Here is a 20475-nt window from a genome sequence, read left to right on the forward strand (position 1 = left end):
GTGAAAACCACCAGCATAGGAGTTCATGGAAAATATCACAACGAATTTTAACCATTTTAAAATGTAAAAACCTATGGGACATAGTTTGCCAGCCTTTGATAGAGCGTGCTCGCCTCCAGGAAGTCTACTAAATTTCCTCTGAGGACATTATCACTCCTTCAATTCTGCTTACAATGTACTTAATCCCTTCCTTGTGAAGTTTTCCATTCTCTATGAGAAGACATGGCATTTTCAATTTGGGATTGGTAAGTAAACTTAAGTAAGTTGAGAATTTTCAACTGTACTTTTTTTTTTATAAGTTTACAGAATCATAGACTATTTGACCTGAAAAATCTACTGGAATTATATAATATGTGCACACACACGCAACACACACACACACAAACACACACACACTGTACCCCTAGTACAGATGGAGAAACTGAGGAGGCTCGGAGAAAATTGAATAGGACCACACAACCAGCCAATGGCAGAGCCAGGACTATAAGCAGCCAGGACTGCAGCTCTTCAGATGACACTCTTTCTGCAGGGCAAGCTCTGTCAGGGATGTAAGAAACTGGTGCTTTCCAAGAGGGTTGTTTCACTTAGTTCTGATGCAAGCATCGAGGAAAGGGCAATCACCCCCATTACACATATTTACTGGAGACAGCCATGTTTTGGAAGATGCCATTTGAATTGGGCATCTGTAAATATGTTTGATAAAAGATACACCAAGAGACAGTGTGACCCCTGGCACCAATACACCTGGTTCTATATTCTGGTTAACTCATTTTTTAACTGAGTGATCCCAAGCACTTTACTTAACTACTATGCGCCTCACTTTCCTTCTTTGTAAATTAGGGATAGTAAAAGTACAAATGTCTTTGGATTGTAGTGAGGACTGAATTATTTATTATGTATTAAGGACTTAGAATGAGGTGAGGAACATTGTATACGTGTTGTATATGTATTGTACATATATTGCTGATGATGTTATTTAAAATGTACTTCTCTTTCAAACCAACATTTTGGCAGGAATCAAATGACATGAAAGAGTGGGTGTGTAGCCATCGTAGTTTCACCATTTTATCCCACTTACTTCTACCTTTATCATAAGGTTGATGGTAGCACAGATAACTAGCAGAAAATGCAAATCGTGCCTGATTCCAAATTGTGCATTTACTTGAAAATCCCATCTAAACAACAGGTTCTATCGTATACACTCGTAAATGTTCAAATTGAGACTTGTACAAATTATCTTCAGAATTGGAGAACCCAGCTAAAAACACTGTAATTGCTGTACAAGTATCAGATTCAATGCCTGTAATGGATGGAGCTCTGCCTTTGCTGGAGATGCCAGGAAGAAAGACACCAAAAAAAGGGAAGCCTAAGGAGGGTGGCTGGGGATGCAGGAAGAAATATACATCCAGACTGGATGAGGTCGCTGCACACTTAGTTCCAACCCCTTTCAAAGGTGAGAGGGGATAATCAAACACAGTTTAGATAGGTGTCATTTGTCGAAATCATGACCCTAAAAACTAAGGGATATCATTGGGTGTTTCTCCTTCTATAAATAAAGTCCAAACTCCTTTGAGTGGCTTCCAAGGCCTTTCACAGAGATGCATCTACTTGCCTGGAGTTCATCTCTCCCCACTTCCCATCACACAAACTCTGGTGCAGACCCTCAGGACTTCATACCAGTATGACTCAGACAATGATCCCTCACGTCTCAGTGCCTTTAGTCATGCTGGCCTTCTGCATGGAGTGTTCATCTCTTGGGCCTTTCTCCACTTGTCAGAATCTTAAAGTCCTAATCATCCTCTAAATGATGCTAATTCCATGGTGAGCTAAAATCCTCAGCTCCCCAGGGAAGTGTTAGATACTTCTCTGAGCCTGGTGTTCTCTATGAAGACACCCTCTACCTTGTATGGATTACCTGATAACATGAAGAGAGCTCTTCTTCATCCCTAACTTTAAGCCCATTGTATGCCCTCAGTAAATGGCTTCTGAATTGATAGATAGATGAAAGGAAGGAAGGAAAGAAGGGAAGAAGGAAGGAAGGAATAATTTGTTTTTTCTTCTAAAGTGTGTTAGAATAACCATGTCTATTTAGGCTTTTAAAACTGATGGTAGTAAAAAATTCTTACTGGGAGCAGGTGAGGACAAATTTTTATGAAACATTTGATAATAGAAATGTAAAAGGAAAAATTTTGTCAGTGTAATGTGTTAGTTTGTAAAGACATGTCTGCTTGTGAGCAAGGACTAGAAGGTGATATTCGAAAATGAAAATTGATCCATTAGAATGAAGAGCATAGTTCTTTGTAATTGAAAAATCTTGGATGTTGCTGTTCCATCATCCATTTGGTGTTTCTTAAGGGATGAGTTCATCACGCTCTGATTCATTAGCTCTGGGCACAGTTACTTGGACAGCAGAAATGCTCTAGATAGTAAGAGATGCATGCCAGTGTCTGTGTGCATATTGCTTAAAGGCTATCCTTCAACAAAACTTATATTTATAGTACCATCCTGAGGGACAAGCGAGTCTAGATTTTATGGTATGAGATAACCAAGGCCATTTTTATCATTAAGAATCCCATTGGAAGATTAGTATAATTAAAATAAGATAAAGGAAAATGGAGGAAGGAAGAGAACTGACCTGTCCTGGGATGGAAAATGTGTTCTGCTCAGAGTTTCCAGGAGTATGCATGGCAGTGAGAGTAGGCCAGGAATGGGTCATCTCCTGATGGGGAAAAACAAAGCAACTTTATTTCCTGGTGCTTAGAAAACCAAAGCCATTCTTGGCACTAAATATAGTAGGCATTTTAGAAATACTTACTGACTCAATTGACCCAACTTGTTTAGGGGAACTTAGGGTCATTTGATCCAATCCCCTGCCCCATACTGGTGCTCGAAGCCTACTTGCAACACAAAGGACTACCTAGCACCTGTTTACACATCGCCAGTAACTTTGAGCTCACTACCTCTAGAAGCAGCCTGTCCCATGTTGAGATGGCCTGACAACCTGATGAGACTACTCTTTCTGCCTGTGAGCCAAAAACCTGTCTCCTAGGAGCTTCTACCTATGGATCTTACATTGGACAATCTCTTCCTTCTTTTACATGACAAGCCTTCAGCTGCTGGGAGACAGCAGTCCTATCCCCTAGTGTTGTCCCCTCTACAGGCAGAGACATTCTTAGCTTGTTCATTCATTTACTGGGAACCTTCAACTTTTCCTCTAATGCTCCAGTTCTTCATTCTGTCACTATTTCAGGTATTTCTGGAAAAAACTCCTGATTGCCTGGGGCTCTTCTAACTCATGGTATCCTGTTCCAGGTGTGATCTGCCAGCTCAGAGGAGGGCACCACTGTCAGCACCTTTGTTCTGGATACTCTGATACACATCTTCTCTTGATGCAGCCTAACACTTAGTGACAAGATGATGCACGTGCTGTTGATTTTTTCATGCAAAGATGAGGCAGCTGAGGAGAGTGCTTTCTCATTCATAGAGGAGGTTACTATGTGATTGGTAGCTTGGTTCTACCCAGCTGTACACACTGTGCATTTGTGAGTCCAAGTCTCAAAACAGGAAAAGCTCCTCAGGCTCCCACCCTCTGTTATCAGCAGGGGTACCTTCTCAGCTCTTTCAAACACTCAGTTTGAAAAGAGGTGCTGTTCAAATTTTGCTTGAGTCTTAGGGCACGTGGCCAACATGCTTTACCCTAAGAGCAAAGATAATTAAATCACATGCTCAAAATCCCAGCAACAGAGAGATGACAAATTTTGTGAAGCAGGAGGTAGTCAGCATGTGTTGGATTCATCAAACATTTTGGTATATAAACATTAAACATAAAAATCAATGTAACAATGGAAATAAAGGAGTGCTTTGGGGAGGAGTGAAAAGGATCAAAGTTATGAAAGTCCTTTTTAATGAGTAAGATACATAATACTTTTTCCCAATCTTTATGGGCAACATAATTAGTCATTTCAAAGGTAATATTAATAAGAACTCTCAGGTAGCACTAAAACATGTTTTTTCCTTCTATAATTACCCAGTTCAAAAAGAGTCTTTGATGTATGAAGTGCTGTAATGCAAGGAGACACTTCACAGATTCATTCACAGTGGCACTGCTGAAGCAGAATTTGTGAGTATTATTCAGACAAGCACTGACACAGATTGAATTTTACCCAGCACTATTTAAAAAGGAGGTGGTAAGTATATTAAAAATGCATACAAGATTTAGAGGGGATGCTTAACCTACTTAACAGATAGACTATTTCCAAGTGTTTTTGAGTTGTGCATTTGTACCCAGTTGATAACATTCATGACAAATGCTACTTATGTATTTATCAAATCTGGCCCCAAAGTAACTCTATGTGACATCAGTTTAAAGCCAAAATGGAATTACTCTGTGTCTTTAAAATACTCAATCATCTTATTTAAAATCAAGATGGCTTTCCTAATTAAGGCTGGTCTCCAAAATGAGTCAGATCATTTAAAATATATAGCTGGGGGGTAGGATGAGGAGATGTTGCTCAAAGGGTACAAGTTTCAGTTTGGAGGAATAAGTTTTCACGATCGGTTGTACAGCATGGTGTCTATGGTTAATAATAATGCACTGCATACTTGAAAACAGCTAAAACATAAAATATTCTCGCCATAAAAAATTGATGAGTATGTGAGGTGATGGACACATAAATTAACTTGATTTAATCAATCCACAGTGTATACACATATCAAAATTTTGCATTCTACCCCATAAATATATACAATTTTTATTTATCAATGAAAAATAAATTATTTTTTTGAAACAAATAAAATATAGTTCATATTTAGCCAAAATCAACCAAGGAGCAGCAAGTCCCAGCCTGGGAAAGGAGTGTTGTCTCTTTTCAGCAACTAGGGGATATGGCTCAGTCAATTAGAAGCTTGGTTACATTCCCTTTCACCACTGATTTTAGAGGTGTGCTTCTGAGTTTATTAAAAGTTGTACCAGACACTGGGAAGGATGCAATTATTTCTCAAAAGTGTACATCTCCCCCTAGGTCTTCTGTGTTTACTCTGTGACAGAATCTAATTATCTTGAATTACCAGTGGAGTGCACCGCCCTGCTGGCCAATCCACATGGAACTCCATACACGTTTGCATTTTCAATTACAACTGATTCTCTGTATTTAAAAAAGTGAGATTTCATGTAACAAGCAAGCTGAGTCCATGTTACGACTGATGCATTTGATTATGGTAGGGAGGATGCAGTTGAAAGGAATATAATTTCCTGAAAAGATATCTGCAGCAAGGAACTTTGGAGCAAGCTCTTTCACTTCTCAAAATGAGTTAGACTTGTAAAGTGTGGCAAGCTCACAGCAGATTTTCCATTGTTATCTTTTTCATTAACACCTGAAAGGATATTAATCTATTTTTATGTTCTTGCTATTCCCAAGATAAGAACACCTATGTACCCTTATCCAACTATACTAATCCTTCACACATTTGTCAGGTAGGGATGAGCACCTGCTCCAAAAGTGTTGCCAAGGCTTTCACAACAGGCTCCAATGCTGAGCACCTGTACTCAACACCAGGCATCACTTCTTCAACAAAGAAATTATACACACACGCACACACACACACACCTGAGATTGGTCTGAAGATCCACAAAGAAAGCCTCCATCTCTGGGCTCCTTTGATCCTCCGTGAAAGAAAGACAAAGCAAGGATTCATATCCCCACTGGGCAACTGGTAATGGAGATTCTGAGTGCTAAGCTCATTAATGCATAGCCTCACATTTAGTTGTAAGTGAATTTTGGTGACCAGTTAAAAGGACACACTCTCCACTACACCAAATACGTCTCCCCTTTGTAAGGTTGACAAACATGGTTAATTAAAAAAGAACTTAGTAATGATGTTTTATTTTTTAGTATGTAGAATAGGCTCCATAACCAACAGAGCATTCTATGTAATTTCTCAGAATGGGCAGATGCTTGTATTAATGTGATGTGAAGACTCAAAAGTCAAACCCAGAAAAATCACAAATGGCCTAATTTTCTACCACATTAACCATACCATGGCTTATGGGTAGGACTCTAAGAAATCCAAAACAATTTGTGGGTAGCATTGCTTCGCCCAATTTAAACACAGAAGCTGGGTCAGAAGACAGTCTGTGTTCAAAGCTCTGCTAATCTCAGATTCATCCCATACTCACCTAATATAGAGCTGTCTGAATGGCTGTTATCTCAAATAACTAGTACGTTGTGACAAGCCTTGTCCCATTCAACTTTGTTATCTCCAGTGCCTGATATGTAGCAAGTAATTGGTTGGTCTTTTTTTATCACAAAATAAGGAGGAACGGATTAGCATCACACCCATTAGACAGAGGAGGAATTAGAGACACAAAGAGGTGAAATGACTTGTCCAAGGCCATACAGCAAATGGCAGGGTCTCTTTGGTGGATTCCTTGCATTTGCTCTACTAACTTTTACTGAGTAGCCATTATGGTACCAGTCATCAGGATATAGAAATGATAGTCAAGTTCTTCCCCTTGAAGAGCTCACTCTGACACGCTAATCACCACGATAGGGGAATGTGCAAAGGTGCGGGGAACACAGTGGTGGGAGGAAGTCCTTGTGCAAAGGATTTGGGAAAGGCTTCAATAGCAGAGGTGAGAGGAGCAGTGTGTGTGTGTGAGCATGGACGTGTGTGTGTTTGTGTGTATACTTTTTTCAGAGGCTAACATTATACCTGGCACATAGTATATGTTCAAATAATATGGGTTTAAGTTAAACATAAACATAAAGTCCTTACCTTCAAAAAATTCATACTGAAGTTCATTATACCAATTTTTAATTGACCATCTTAAAGAATGCAAATGACATTGGCACCCCACATACTTTACTATTATTGTTGTTGTTATAGTCAGAAGGAGCCCCAAAAGATCCCTGGACTAAGATAAGATAAAGAGAGCTTTACTCAAGTCTGAACTCTGCCAAAAGCTACCTAAGTGACCTCGGTCAAGTTGCTTGTCCACCCTGAGCCTCAGTTTTCCTACCTGTAACAAGTGAGCTTTGGCTTGGATGGCCTCTAGGGGTTGTCTCAGCTAGCAATGTCATTAGTCTCAGACTCTACTTGTTCTGCCTCCCTCACAAGCCTGCCAAAAGTGGAAGTGATCTAGTGCACGTGCAAGGGCTTTGGATACCATACAGTGCTGTCCACACTCACGGTTCATGGCTGCCAGCCATCGCCGTGTGAGCTGCATGCCTCCAGTTAGCAAACAGGCAACTTGGGCACTATGTACCTTTCCCCCTGGCCTCTCCTGAAATACCAAGAATGGAATCAATGTCATTTTGGAAGTATTTACAAATTCCTGTGATTAAGACAAATAAGTGTGAACAGCTTAGTGGTTTTCAAATAAAAATATGGGTGAATAGAGAGTGAGAATAAATCAACAAAATCAGGTTGGAGTTTATTTTCACAGGGACTTGGACTTAAATGACTCCCCAGTCATGGTAGCTGACCTTGGTCTCTGACTTCCTGGGGGGGGGGGTATTTTCTTTTTTCTTTCTAGGGAGTGTCCTCCCAAAAAGTGCTATAATAAGGCTATAAACATATACACTTGGCAGGCTTACAAGCCACCACAGCGTAAGAACGAAGAAACATCAGCATCCTCCCTCCTCCAAAATTAATTTAAACCTGAAAACATTGAATCCATGTGTCCAATTTATGTGAATGAGGTCTTCTCATTAGCATCAAATCTGCTTCTTTAGCTAAAGGGCTCTTCCTCCTCCAGAGCAAAAATAAGTGTGTGTGTGTGTGTGTGTGTGTGTGTGTGTGTGTGTGCACGTGCGTGTGTTGGGGGTGGGGGGGCGATGTTAATAGTTTACAAGAAACCTAATTTGTTTGAAAAAATAATTTAGAACTTTTGAATCCATTGGCCCTGACAGTTCTCTGAGGAGCTGGAAATGGGGTATGGAGCAGTTAGGCATCATGACTAAAAGGGAATAAGAGACAAGGGTCCTTAGGGGTGCCCAGGAGGGGCTGCTCAGAATCTTAGGCCTCAGGAAAGCAGCAGCCAAATGGCTGCTTAGCCCTCAATCCACTATCAATTGCTAACTAGCCTGTAGAAAGCTCTGCTCTTCCCTGATAGGAGAGGAAAGCCAGGCAGGGGTATTAGCACCGTTATCTACAGCGGCAGTGGGGCCGTTAATAGGAAATGAATGACAGGAGCTGGAGCAGGCTTGCGATGGGCCCACCGAGGGAGCCGAGCAGTCATTCGTGAGAGGATTCAGGTGCTGTCTGTGGTCTGCACTGCACAGGCCGCTGTTTCTAGGGTGGTGTGCCAGAACGCAGCCATGCAGCCGAGCAGCCGCTGCAGAAATGTGAACCTGCCTGCTTCCCTCAGGCAGGCCTTGGGAAGACAAGGGCTGTAGGATGGAGCCTTTTGGTTGGAGTCTGAGAGCTTGGCCGTTCCATAAGAAATTCCCCTTGGAGGGAAGCAGGGCATGTGGGAAGAGCTACTGGTCTTTTTCCTCTCTGGGCCCTCTCAGAATAGACATCGTAAGTGTTTTCCAGAACAAGTAAGTTCTACTCTAAAGAGATTCATGCAAAATGTGCTGTCTGTGTAGGGTTCAAGGGCCTTTTTAACCCATGCTGGACTGCATTCTATAACACTGATACCACTTGGCAAATGGGATCCTACTTGATAGACTGGGAGAGTGCCGTAGACATAGTACATCATGGCTTCAGCAGAGCATTTGTTAAACCTCACATATAACTCTTGCAGGAAGGAGGGAAATGTATGAGGCATGTTATCCTGTACCTAGGTGGAATAAGTTTACATAAGTTGCTGAGTGAGCAAGGTTGACCTAGAAGGCAGTCTCTAGAAGCATGCTATAGGGCTCTGTCATTAGTACTCCTTCCCTGTTCACCAGTTTTATTATTATTATTATTAGTAGTAGTAGTAGTTGTAGTAATAGTAGTAATGCCTTACTTTAATAGGGCTCTTTATTTTTAGCATTTTAGCCTTATTAGAGTCAGAAAAAAAATATTCGAAAACGTATTTGTAATGAAGCAAGAATATAGTAATAATGGTGATGATGATGACAATGTGAAAATATAAATTTCCATTTACTGAGCTCTTATTATATGCCAGACACTTGGCTGTACACCGTTCTTAGAATGACTCATTCAATCCTTACAACACTTTCTTAGAATATTGGACTCTAGATCTCTTCATCTGTAACTTGTCACTTAACCTTATGTGATGGTTAATTTTATGTCAATTTTTTTTTTTTTTAAAGATGACCAGTAAGAGGATCTCAACCCTTTGATTGGTGTTGTCAGCACCACGCTCAGCCAGTTTGCCAACCAACCATCCCTATATAGGATCTGAACCTGTGGCCTTGGTGTTGTCAGCACCACACTTTCCTTAGTGAGCCATGGGCCGGCCCTAATTTTATGTCAATTTGACTGAGCTTAAGGAATGCCCAGACAGCCGATAAAACATTATTTCTGTGTTGTCTGTGAGGGGTTTCCAGAAGAGATTAGCATTTGCATCAGTAGAATGAGTAAAAAATACTACCCTCACCAATGTTGGCAGGCATCATCCAATCCATTGAACCCCCAATAGAATAAAAAAGTGGGGGAAGGGCAAGTTCACTTTATTTGAGCTGGGACATCCATCTTCTTCTGCCCTTAGACATCAGAGCCCCCAGTTCTTGGACCTTTGGATTTGGACTGGTACTTACACCATCAGCTCCTAATAGGGGTCTTTGGTTGAAAAAAATGCTTTCAAAAACATTACTTCATTCAGCCAATAACTTAAAAGAATATATAGAATGTCTGCTTATCAAAATTGCAGGTGACACTAAGCTATGAGTAATTAAAATTCAGAAAGATCTTACAGCACTGGCCTGAAGCCAATGAGATGAATTTTAACAGGATTAAATGAAAACTGTGAAACCAAGTGTAAAACTGCAGAATGAGAAAGACCACCTGGCTTAGTTATAATTCACTGGGTAAAAACCCAAGTATTTTAGCTGACCACCCCCAAGTAAATTTGAATGGATTTGGCAACCAAGAGAATCAATGCCATCTCAGACAACATCAAGTGAAATATAATGGCCAGAATGTGGAAGGCAATAGTGATGCTGGACACGGTATGGAAAAGTTCACATCTGAAACAGTGTATGCTCTCCTGGATGCCCCATCTCAGCAGGAGCATGGGAATACCGCACTCTCTGCAAGGGACAAACTACCAGAATGGTAAGAGCTTGGAAGGCTCATCACATATATAAACGCACATTAAAGGAACAGGGAAAGTTTAGAGGGAAGGGAGGTCTGAAGAGTGTCTTCAACTTCGTGAAAGACTCTCATATGGAAGAGATTTGGCCTGCTCTGTGGGTCAAGAGGTTAGGACTAGCCGTATAGGTAAAAGTTATCAGGGGACTAATTTTAGCTCAAACTAAGAAAGAATTTCCACTCATACAAGCTTTCCAACCACAGAGCCTACTGCCTTAGAAGGCAGTGGGCCACCCATCTCTAATGGTGAGATGGTATCTGCCTTGGGTAGTGAATGAAATAGGGATTCTTAGAAAGGTATGGGTGGGGGTTGTGGACCAACTGTACTGCCTTACCTAATCAGATAATTATACTCTTTATCTCTGTAAAATCAACAATATGCATGAAAAGATGCAAAACTGAATCTGAAGTAGTTTTTATGCTTGACATAAAAACATGGCTGGCCAAATTGGCTAAAGAATTTCATCATCCTCCCAGGGATGGGGGCAGAGGGAGAGTGCTGGGGGGAACTTACTGTATCACAGTGACACAGCTAACAGCCCAATTTGTCTGATTGTTTGCTCAGATGGTGGAAAGTCCAACAACAGTGGAATCATATACTTTCCTGGGCTTGATCACTAACCACTCCTGCCAAGCCTCTCTAGTAGTCAAAACCCTCTTCCGTTCAATTGAATGAATATTCTTCTGTTTGGAAGGCTCTTAAGACAGTCTCCTGAGATTGCATCTCTGATTTTCATGTGAGTGCTGATAGGGAGAAAATATAAAATCAACTGTTACTGTTACATTAAACATAACTTTCCAGCCATGGCATAACACTGGGCCAACACAAAATGCAATCATTAAACAACAACAACAAAAGACTAATCCTTTTAAAAGTTTCCAACACTCACGTATGATTTCACTGACATGGTATAAAAACTCTGGCAGTGTTTCTTTAAATAAATAATTGACTGCTTTATTCAAGCTCTTTAGTGCTGGAAGTTGTTTAAGGGAATTTGGAAATTTTTTTCATCGGCCCCAGGACTGTGCATGCAAAAAGTCTAGCTTACTGGCTGCCTTCAGTCTGGCAGCCCCCAAACCAGGGTTCCATTGAAAAAGAGCCTAATTCTAATTTATAGAATGGAAGCATGGTGATCAGTACCCTGAAGCTTCATTGTGTGCTCATTCGGACAAGCAATCTAGCCATATTTTTGCCATTGATAGATGCAATCAATTCCATTTCATTCACTAAATTTAAGGGGGACATATATGGCCATGTTCAGGGCCTATCCATGTAACTTATTTTGTACTAGTTAATTCTCAGGCATTCTACACACAGGAACTGCAAAGAAAAGTCTTCAAAGGCAACTATAGGGGGACAGAATATCATAGCGATATACTGGGCAGAATTCAATCAGACCCATTGGATATTGCCAAAAGTTTTGGTATGAGCAACCAGAGGCCACAGCCCATCTAACTAATGGAGTTTGACTCCCCCAACAGATGATTACCTTGTAATTTTCAATCCTTTTATCAGGACATTTCTCTAAATTAGTTTGAACTAGTCAGAACAGAAGACTGGCCACCACACTTGGAAATGTAAGATTGAACAACATTAAGTTGCTTGCCTTTTTTGGTAAAGAAAAATTAGTACAAGTTCAAGTGTTAGAAATGAGAAGAACTGTCCACTGAGAAACTGTTATGCAAAGATCAAGAACGAAAAGGAAACCTAGGTAGAGGGCATCTGCTCAGTGGTTCAGTTCAGGCGTCTGAGGATTCTGAGTTTTCTTGACATCCAGTTCTTATATTTCTAATCCTTAAACTTGTCTCGTTTATTCTTAAACTAATTTCAACACTAGAGCACTGTTACTCTTTTCAAAAGTGATATTAAACTTCACTGTTGAGATTCCAGCTCTTCTGTTTCAAATCATTTTGCCATCAACTACATCCAATGGCCCACTTAATATACTGGCTTGAGACAATTCCCCAGACTTCTATAATATTACAGCCAGGTTTTTTTTTTTTTTTTTTTTGAGTCACTTTATTGGATGGAATGACATACTACATCCTCAGAGCATGAGATATGTCTTTATGGTTACCCTCCAATTTGCACTTCTATAATATTACAGCCAGGTTTTTTTTTTTTTTTTTTTCAGAGTCACTTTATTGGATGGAATGACATACTACATCCTCAGAGCATGAGATATGTCTTTATGGTTACCCTCCAATTTGCTCCTTTAGCTCCAATCCAGGCAAATCAATTTGATAAAACTCACATACCTTCATTGGCTTCTACCCCACCACCATCTTTAATGACCTACATTTAATTTCATCCATTCAAAAAATATGAGTGTCTACTCTGCATGGAATCTAAAAGCCCACAGGCGGGACTAGGTCCAGGCACAGAGTCCATTTGTCCTCTAAGTAGCTAGGGTATTCATAATTAGAATAAGTGTAAGATAATGACAATTATTAGTTATCATCCAAAACAGAACTAAAATAACCTGTCAAACCTGTAATAGCTGTTTTGTGGGGGATTCGTTTTTGTTTTTTTTTTTTTTTTTTGAGAGTAACGTGAAATTTGTTATCATGTTCCAGAAATTACCAAAGGTATTTGTTGATTTCACTTTGCTGGAAGACACAGTGTCGATGCAGCAACACACCAGTCCTTTCTGCCAGCTTACACCAGAACTGAAAGGCACTAGAGAACAACTCTAGCAAAGGGGAGCAGAAGGATACATTTCGCACAATCCCCAGTATAAGCCTTTTCAAAGAATTACACAAGGCATTAGTATTCCATTTCTAAGGGCTGCTGTAGCTTTTCAAACATGATAGCTTTCTTGTAGTTTACACTTATCACATTAAGAAAAATGGTAATGAGGACTTCACGACAACTGCTTTGAGAAGGAACAAAGACTCAATTGCTGGGGGAAAAGAAGTAATATCTATTTTCATGGAAAGAGGCCTCCAGTGAACAACTTAGCTGTAGCTTTGCTCTCATTATTACTGAGCTCAGTAAAAATAAGGCACTAGGCCACTACTAATACAGCTGAAACTCTACCCAATATGATTTGCATGAAATTGTCTTTCCTCTGAAACAGCTATTTCAATCTTAGCATCACAGAATCGCAGCTCCAGGCGGATGAAAGAGAAGTGGTTTGTCCCATTCACATGAAATTAACTAACAAATCTATCACAAGATGTCAATCTAGCTAGTGAATAGCCATCCCTACTCCACCCACAGACAGTCCCCAATAAAAATAAAAATAAACCAACAGAGGTATCAAACTATTTGCAGTAGCCTGAAGTTAATAACATCAAAACCACTATGAAGCCCCTGTGAATTTGACTCAGAAAGCCCCCTCCCAGTATTCCAAACCCCTAATAGGCTGAATATTCCTGAATGCCTGGATAGTCACTCCTGTCACCGGATTTGTTTTTCTCTGCAATTACTCAGAATAATGGGAAATAAATAGTAACTGTATTCTATATTAAGAGTGGCAAAGAAACAGCACAAGTGAAAGCCACATCTTTTTCTAAAAGGATATTTGACTGATGGAGAAAGAGAACATTTTGAACCCAGTATGAACAGTCTAGGGGCTGGTGGAGTGGACATAAAACCTGGCTCCATAAGCATGCTCTAAAGCTTCAATGCTGTGTTAAAATCAGGAAAGCAGGTCCTTCCCTGCCTTGATGAAAACAGCTGCTTGCCAAACAGTGTAAGCTAGGAGTAGCTACTGATAAGTGTTGGAGAATCATATTGTGAAGATACTATATACGTGTTAAATATAAATCCCATCCGATTCTTACATTTCATCACCTAGCCATTCTTTTAAATAAAAAGGTAACAATCACACATGAAGCCTATTACAAAGTGCCTTTTATTAATAGTTCCACATTGACACCTTTGAGGGCACCCACATCTGTACGCCAAAGCATTTGCTCCCTATGAGGAAAGGAATACATTCCAACTGGCGACCCTTCTCCAAAGCTTCCCCAATAACCATGTAAGAATCCATTGCCTATGGATGTCTCTAAATCCTCTTTATATGTATATTTACAGCCTGTACCATTTTGGGGGGTAACCAGATCAATACTTTTACTCCCAGCTATAAATTTAGTAAAGCACTAAATAGAAGATTCAAAGGGAACAATGTCAGACCCTTTGCTGGGATGGTTCTAGTGGGCAAATGTAACACTGGGCTTGAGGTAAATAAGTAGCACACAGAGTGCTCTCCCCCACACATGAACCTGCCTGTCATAAGCCTGGGATTCTGACTATTAACCATAATCACTTTGTAATTCTTGTCCAAAAGCCAATTGTCAACCAGTGGTTTAATACTCTTTTTATTTTTATTATTTTGGGCGGGCACAGCTGGCCAGTATGGGGAACCGAACCCATCACATTGGTGTTACAAGTCTGCACTCTAACCAACTGGGCTAACCAGCCAGCCCTGTGGTTTAACACTGGGCTCTAGCAACATCTTTGTGCCCAGCACTGCAGCACGTTGCTGTCCACCCCCCACTACTGGCTTCTGCTCATCTAGTCTCTCCTTCATTTGCTTTGAAGAAGGAAAGAAATATGCGAAATAATTTTTTAAAAAATCCTGGTCAAGGATTTGTAAGCTACCCACAGACAAAAATCAACAGGGCAGGGTCTCTGGGCTGATTAAACAAATGTGACAATTTGAAAAGCTGCAAAGTGCCTTATGAACCATGGAGTGGTCAAAAATGAAAAAGAAAAATATGCATTGTATATTAAAGACATGAAAGGGGCTTACATATTTAATAATTAAGAACATCACAGGGGCCATTTAAACTCTTCGGCTAAACCAGATTGAGAGTCTGTAAAGGGCTGAACTGTAAAATTCAAAGTCACATGTTGAAAATATTTGGAGTTGCTGAACAACTGTAAGAAGAATCACAATAACAACCGATAGGAGCTTGCATTTAGGGTGTAGAATTCGTTGAATGTTTCATTTATGTTATCATATTTAATGTAGTCTTTCTCGGGCCGGCCCGGTGGCGCACTGCTACAGTGCGCCGCTTGGGAGCGGAGTGGCCCTCCCGCCGAGGGTTCGGATCCCACATACAGACCGGCCACTCACTGGCTGAGCGAGGTGTGGGCACAACACTGAGGGTTGCGATCTGTTGCCGGTCACGAAAAAAAGGAAAAAAAAAAAAGTAGTCTTTTTCGTTCTCATTTCACAGAGCAGATAACAGAGTCTTGGAGAGAGTCATGCAGCTCAAGAACCTCCTCCCAGGCTTTGGTGACCCCTGTGCTCCATAAGGATGGCTCTCTAAAAGGGAACACTGCAGAACATGCAACAGGAACCAGGCTTTCTCACCTCTTTGGATGCCAATCAGATGTTGGTGGCTTTATAATAATTTTGAAACCACTGCCCTTATTCATGTCACATTGTCAATTCATTGACATGTGTGTAGGTCATGCAGCTTAAATGACAAATCAAAGAAAATAAGCCCACCTCTAAGGGGAGGCCTAAATTTATTGAATGTGCCTTGCCACCAGAATACATTACAATGAATGGCTTTTTATTCTCCAGCTTTATTGAGGTATAATTGAAAAAAAAATATATATATATAGGATATACATCATGATGTTTTGTACATGTATACGTACGAAATGATTACCATGATCAAGTGAATTAGCAAATCTATTACCTTACATAATTACCTTTATTTGTGGTGAGAACCTTTAAGCCCAACTCTCTTAACAAACGTCAAGTATACTACCCAGTGTTATTAATATAGTTACCATGCTGTGCATTAGGTCTCCAGAACTTATTCACTCTGCATAACTGCAACTTTGTACAACGAATGGCTTTTCTCAGGACTCAGTTCATTTTAAGGTTAATATTCCAAATCTGGAGTCCCTATAGTACATCAAGGTTTATGTAAGCATGAGGTAAGGGGTTACCTAAAGTCACTAGTGCTCTCCAAGTCTTGCTGTGGTCCTTCCTGTAAGGATGCACCTTAGGTAAGTGTCCCATGAGGTAAGGGGTCACCTAAAGTCACTGGAGCTATCCAAGTGTTGCTGTGGTCTGTCCGGTAAGGATGCACCCTAGGTAAGTGTCTCTAGAGATGGAAGAGCTGCAGTGTATAGGAAAGGAAGAGTGAGAGAGGAAGGGAGGGAAAGAGAGGGTAAATATAAATCAAGTCCTGGGTATTTATAATGCTGTGTCTCTGCCAAAATGGCCCTTCAACTGTCTCATGTACCCTCTCATTCCCAGGGCCTGGAGATGAAGGCGTTATTCCTCTCACTGGGCACAGGGAAAGGAAACTTGCCTGAGGCCTGGATTGTGTATAGACAGTTCCCTACATTGCCTGCCAAGCCAGGCATATGCCTGGAATTTCTCTTCTTTTCTCTCTTTTGTGGGAACATTCACTTTATCTCTTTTTACCTACTTAGCCTCATTTTTTGTTATTTCCTATATAGTAGGGGCACCACTCAGAGCTACAGTAGCATTTCACCAATATATTCTACATAGCCTCAGGATGGAAATAAATTATTCAGATCCACTCTAAACAAAGTCAAGGATACATAGTCTAAAAGATAAAATGAGGTTTGGTTTTATTTAATGATAAGACTCAGAATGAAGACCTAGAGCAGATTAACAGAGTTCTGTTCAGTATATCTTTCTACAGTAATGAAAATATTGTATTCTGTGCTGTCCAGTATGATAGCTACTGGCCACATTTGGCTACTGAGCACTCGAAATGTGTCTAATGGACTGAAGAACTGAACTTTTAAATTTTCTTAAAGTTTAATGAATTTAAAATTAAATAGCCGGCCACATGTGGCTGGTGTTACTGTATTGAACAGAGCAAAATAGTCAACACTTTACAAATGGAAAACCTGAAGCACATAATGGTCAAGAGACTAGCTGAGGGTCATAGAGTAAGGGTCAGGACTAGCTGTGAGTTCCCTTCACTCCCTGTCCAGTGTCACTGGCATACTGCTTTCATCTTAATCATAGTTCTTCCAAAGGTCAGCATGTATGGTCCTTGCTATGTAATACAGGAGAGAAGCAAACCAGGCTCTGACAACATCGAGGCAGGTCCTCCAGGCCTCAGACGCACCATTTACTTCTGTCTCAAAAGCACTGGCAGTGTGAGGCTGTGCGGGGGATCCCGAATTAAAGAGCAGTAAAGAGGCTGCAAAGTTGGAAGGTGGACAAGACATTCAGTTTTCCTCCAAATAAAACAGGACCTGGAAAGTAGGATGGGAGCTGAATAGAAAACCATTAGGGGCCCAGACAGCCAGGGTGCTTTCGTTCCACCTTAGTTGTAGATTGGCCTTAGTTCTTTATTTTGTGATTCTGTAATTTCCAATTAACATGCTGCCAGGGAAGAGCTGGATGAGTCTGTTCATGTTAGCGTGTTCCTCCCAGGAATGGAGGACTTTGGGGGAATGGAGTGTTTAATAGAAGCAACAAACAGGTTATCAGCCAAAACAAGGTCTGGAAAAACTCACTCTGGAGGAAAGAACGCATCTCATGGAAGCTCCTTTCTTGTGACCACAGTGATAATAAGCACAGAGAATGGTGCTGAAACATTATTCTAAAGATTTGAATCAGTTCTCCCATTGTAGTAGCACATGGGGCTCTGCCTTTATTCAGAGCTTTGTTTAAAGTAACAATGCCAGCATTACCATTCTTTGAGTAGCAATATTTAAAAACATGGGTTAAAGCAATGGTATTAAATAATAATTGGCAATGGAAGATGTGAGGGTGATCTCGTTGCAACATCTGTCACCCCATTGAATGCCGGGGTTGATTTGGCCGATCTAGCTGGCTGGGGGGTATCCCCTTCTCCCATCACCCCTCCATATGAGTCCCTTCCAAAGCTGCATGCTTGGTCAAAGAGGATGATCTGTCCGTGTAAATGAGAACCATTCTTAGGTCGAGGGTATATGAGTAGCTGTGCTCCCCTGCTAGAACCTGTGAACAAGCCCTCAAGATTCATTTTTAGGAGAACGTAGGGTAGTCAAGTTTTTAAGACTCTGTACACATCCAAATGAGGAGCCACATGTGGCAGTCTGCCTTTCTCAAAAGAAAAAAAAAATTGGCAATGGAAAAACTCCACAAAAGGTGGTGCTAAATATATCATTTGGAGAAAAAACAAATGGAATCATTATAATGCCTAATATTTGCATAACTGTTTTACTCACTAAATACTATTTTCTGCTTATCAACATATAAAGTTTTCGTGGAAAATCAGGCCATTATTTTACCTGGGGTGAAAATAACACTATGAGTTCATTTCTTTTCTAACTATTTCTCTACCAATTTGAATCATTCAACAAACACGCTGCATCTACTCTATGAACAATTTATACACCTATACTTATTACATTAGTGTGTATGTATTGGCGGGGGGGAGGGCTTCCGGGCGAGGCCAATGGGAGAGAATAATAAGACCATGCCTTAATGGACCTCACATTCTACCATGAGAGGCAGCTCTATGCAACCCCCTCACATAAACAAAGGCTACAAGTGTAGGTATATGAAAATTGCTAGGGGGACCTAGAAGATAGATAGAGAAATTAATTCATTAATTTCAGTGGTCTTTGTGCTGGCTCTCACATGGTGTAAACAGGAGGTCACCAGGCACAGAGAAGAGTGGATGAGCTTACAGGCAGAGAAAGGGGCCAACACACAGAGGCAGGCAAGGAGATGGCACACTTGAGGAAGGGAGAGAAGTCTGTGAAGGATGGAGAAAGGAAAAGACAAAAGGTCGGCATGAATATTGGCATAAATGATGGGCCTTGACTGCCAAGGTAAGGACTTAGGAGTTTATCTTTTGGGTGACTGGGGAAGCACAGTACCTCTGCTTGAATACCTTCAGTGACAACGACCTCACCTCCCTTCTATCCTTGGATAGATCCACCAGTTAGGACAGAGGAGAAAAAAAGAATCTAATATTCAAATATTTATTTAGTATCCCAAGCACAATTCTAGGCACTCTACATGCATCATCTACCTTAATCTTTCCAATAATCCTGAAAATTAGGCAATATTATCACAATTTTGTAAACAAGATACAGAGAGATAAAGTTACCCATCTATTTGTTTAACCATGATGTCTCCCTAGAATATTCTTCGTTTTATTGCTGTAATACTTATTCCTCTCTAACTGACTGTCAGAAGTTGGGTTCCACCAACTGAGGCCTCCTACCCAAATCCAACCTACTTCCACAAGGTAGTCCCTCAGGCAGCCACAGCCTGCTCTTCTAGTTCAACTTTCTTTTGTTTAATCTAGCCTATCTCTTCAGCCATTCTGATTTTGAATTCACTCTAGTTTCTGGTTACTCCTTGCTAAATGCATTTCAGTTTAGCAACATACCTCTTGAAAATTTTTATGAAAGTAATCTAAATTATAGACATTGAGAAAATATAGAAAAAAATTCACCTCCTATCACTTTAACAAAAAAGAACTATCATTTCAGAGTATTTTCCCTTAGTTTATTTTTATTCATATTTTAACATAGCTATAGTAATTAAGTACATAACATGTTATATCCTGGTTATTTCATGTAACATTATATCATAAGTTTTTTCTCCATAACAGCACATGATCACAAAATCCACCTTTTTAATGGATGATTATTCTTCTGTGTGTATAAATCTGAGTTTGATTAACTATTGTCCTACTGTTGGGTATGAAGTAGCATTCTTTGCTACTACAAATAATGTTGTGATAAATAAGTGTGTTCATATAGTTTTTCTAGAAGTTTGGATTTTCCCCAAAGCATGGATTCCCTGAAGCAGAATTATAGATGATCAATGTCCCTCTAAAAATGGGGTAGTCAGCCTAAATAAATGAAGAGGTACCATGTTCAAATGCTGAAAGTTGCAACAATGCAGAGTTGTAAATTCTCTCCAAATTGATTGATAAATGTAATGTAATACTAACCAATATTCAAGTAGGATTCTTGGTAAATATAGACAATGTGATTCTTAAATTTATACTGAAAGGAAAAGGAACTAGAATAGTTAAATCCTCCTTATAAAAAAAGAGCAAAGTTGGAGGACTTACATTTCCCTACTTTAAGAGTTACTATAAAGGTACAGAAATCAAGACATTATGGTACTGATGAAAGGCCAGGGACCTAGAACAATGCCATAGACTAGACAGTCCAGAAATAAATCTACATAAGTATGGTCAATTGGCTTTTTACAAAAGTGCAAAAGAAATTCAATAGAGAGG

General features: G+C 40.2%; 1 protein-coding gene across 1 annotated transcript in view; it reads right to left on the minus strand.

The window, feature by feature from the left end:
* LOC103592392 (AF4/FMR2 family member 2-like) overlaps nucleotides 1-20475 on the minus strand; it is a gene marked incomplete at its 3' end in the record, with an annotated part of 196249 nt that overhangs the window by 14528 nt on the left and 161246 nt on the right. Inside the window, exon 5 of the mRNA XM_008575096.1 lies at nucleotides 2636-2719. Within this exon, the coding sequence (XP_008573318.1) occupies nucleotides 2636-2719 (84 nt within the window). The remainder of the gene's footprint in view (nucleotides 1-2635; nucleotides 2720-20475) is intronic.

The sequence above is a fragment of the Galeopterus variegatus genome, unplaced genomic scaffold (genome assembly GCF_000696425.1).
Source record: "Galeopterus variegatus unplaced genomic scaffold, G_variegatus-3.0.2 Scaffold1133, whole genome shotgun sequence".
NCBI lineage: Eukaryota > Metazoa > Chordata > Mammalia > Dermoptera > Cynocephalidae > Galeopterus > Galeopterus variegatus.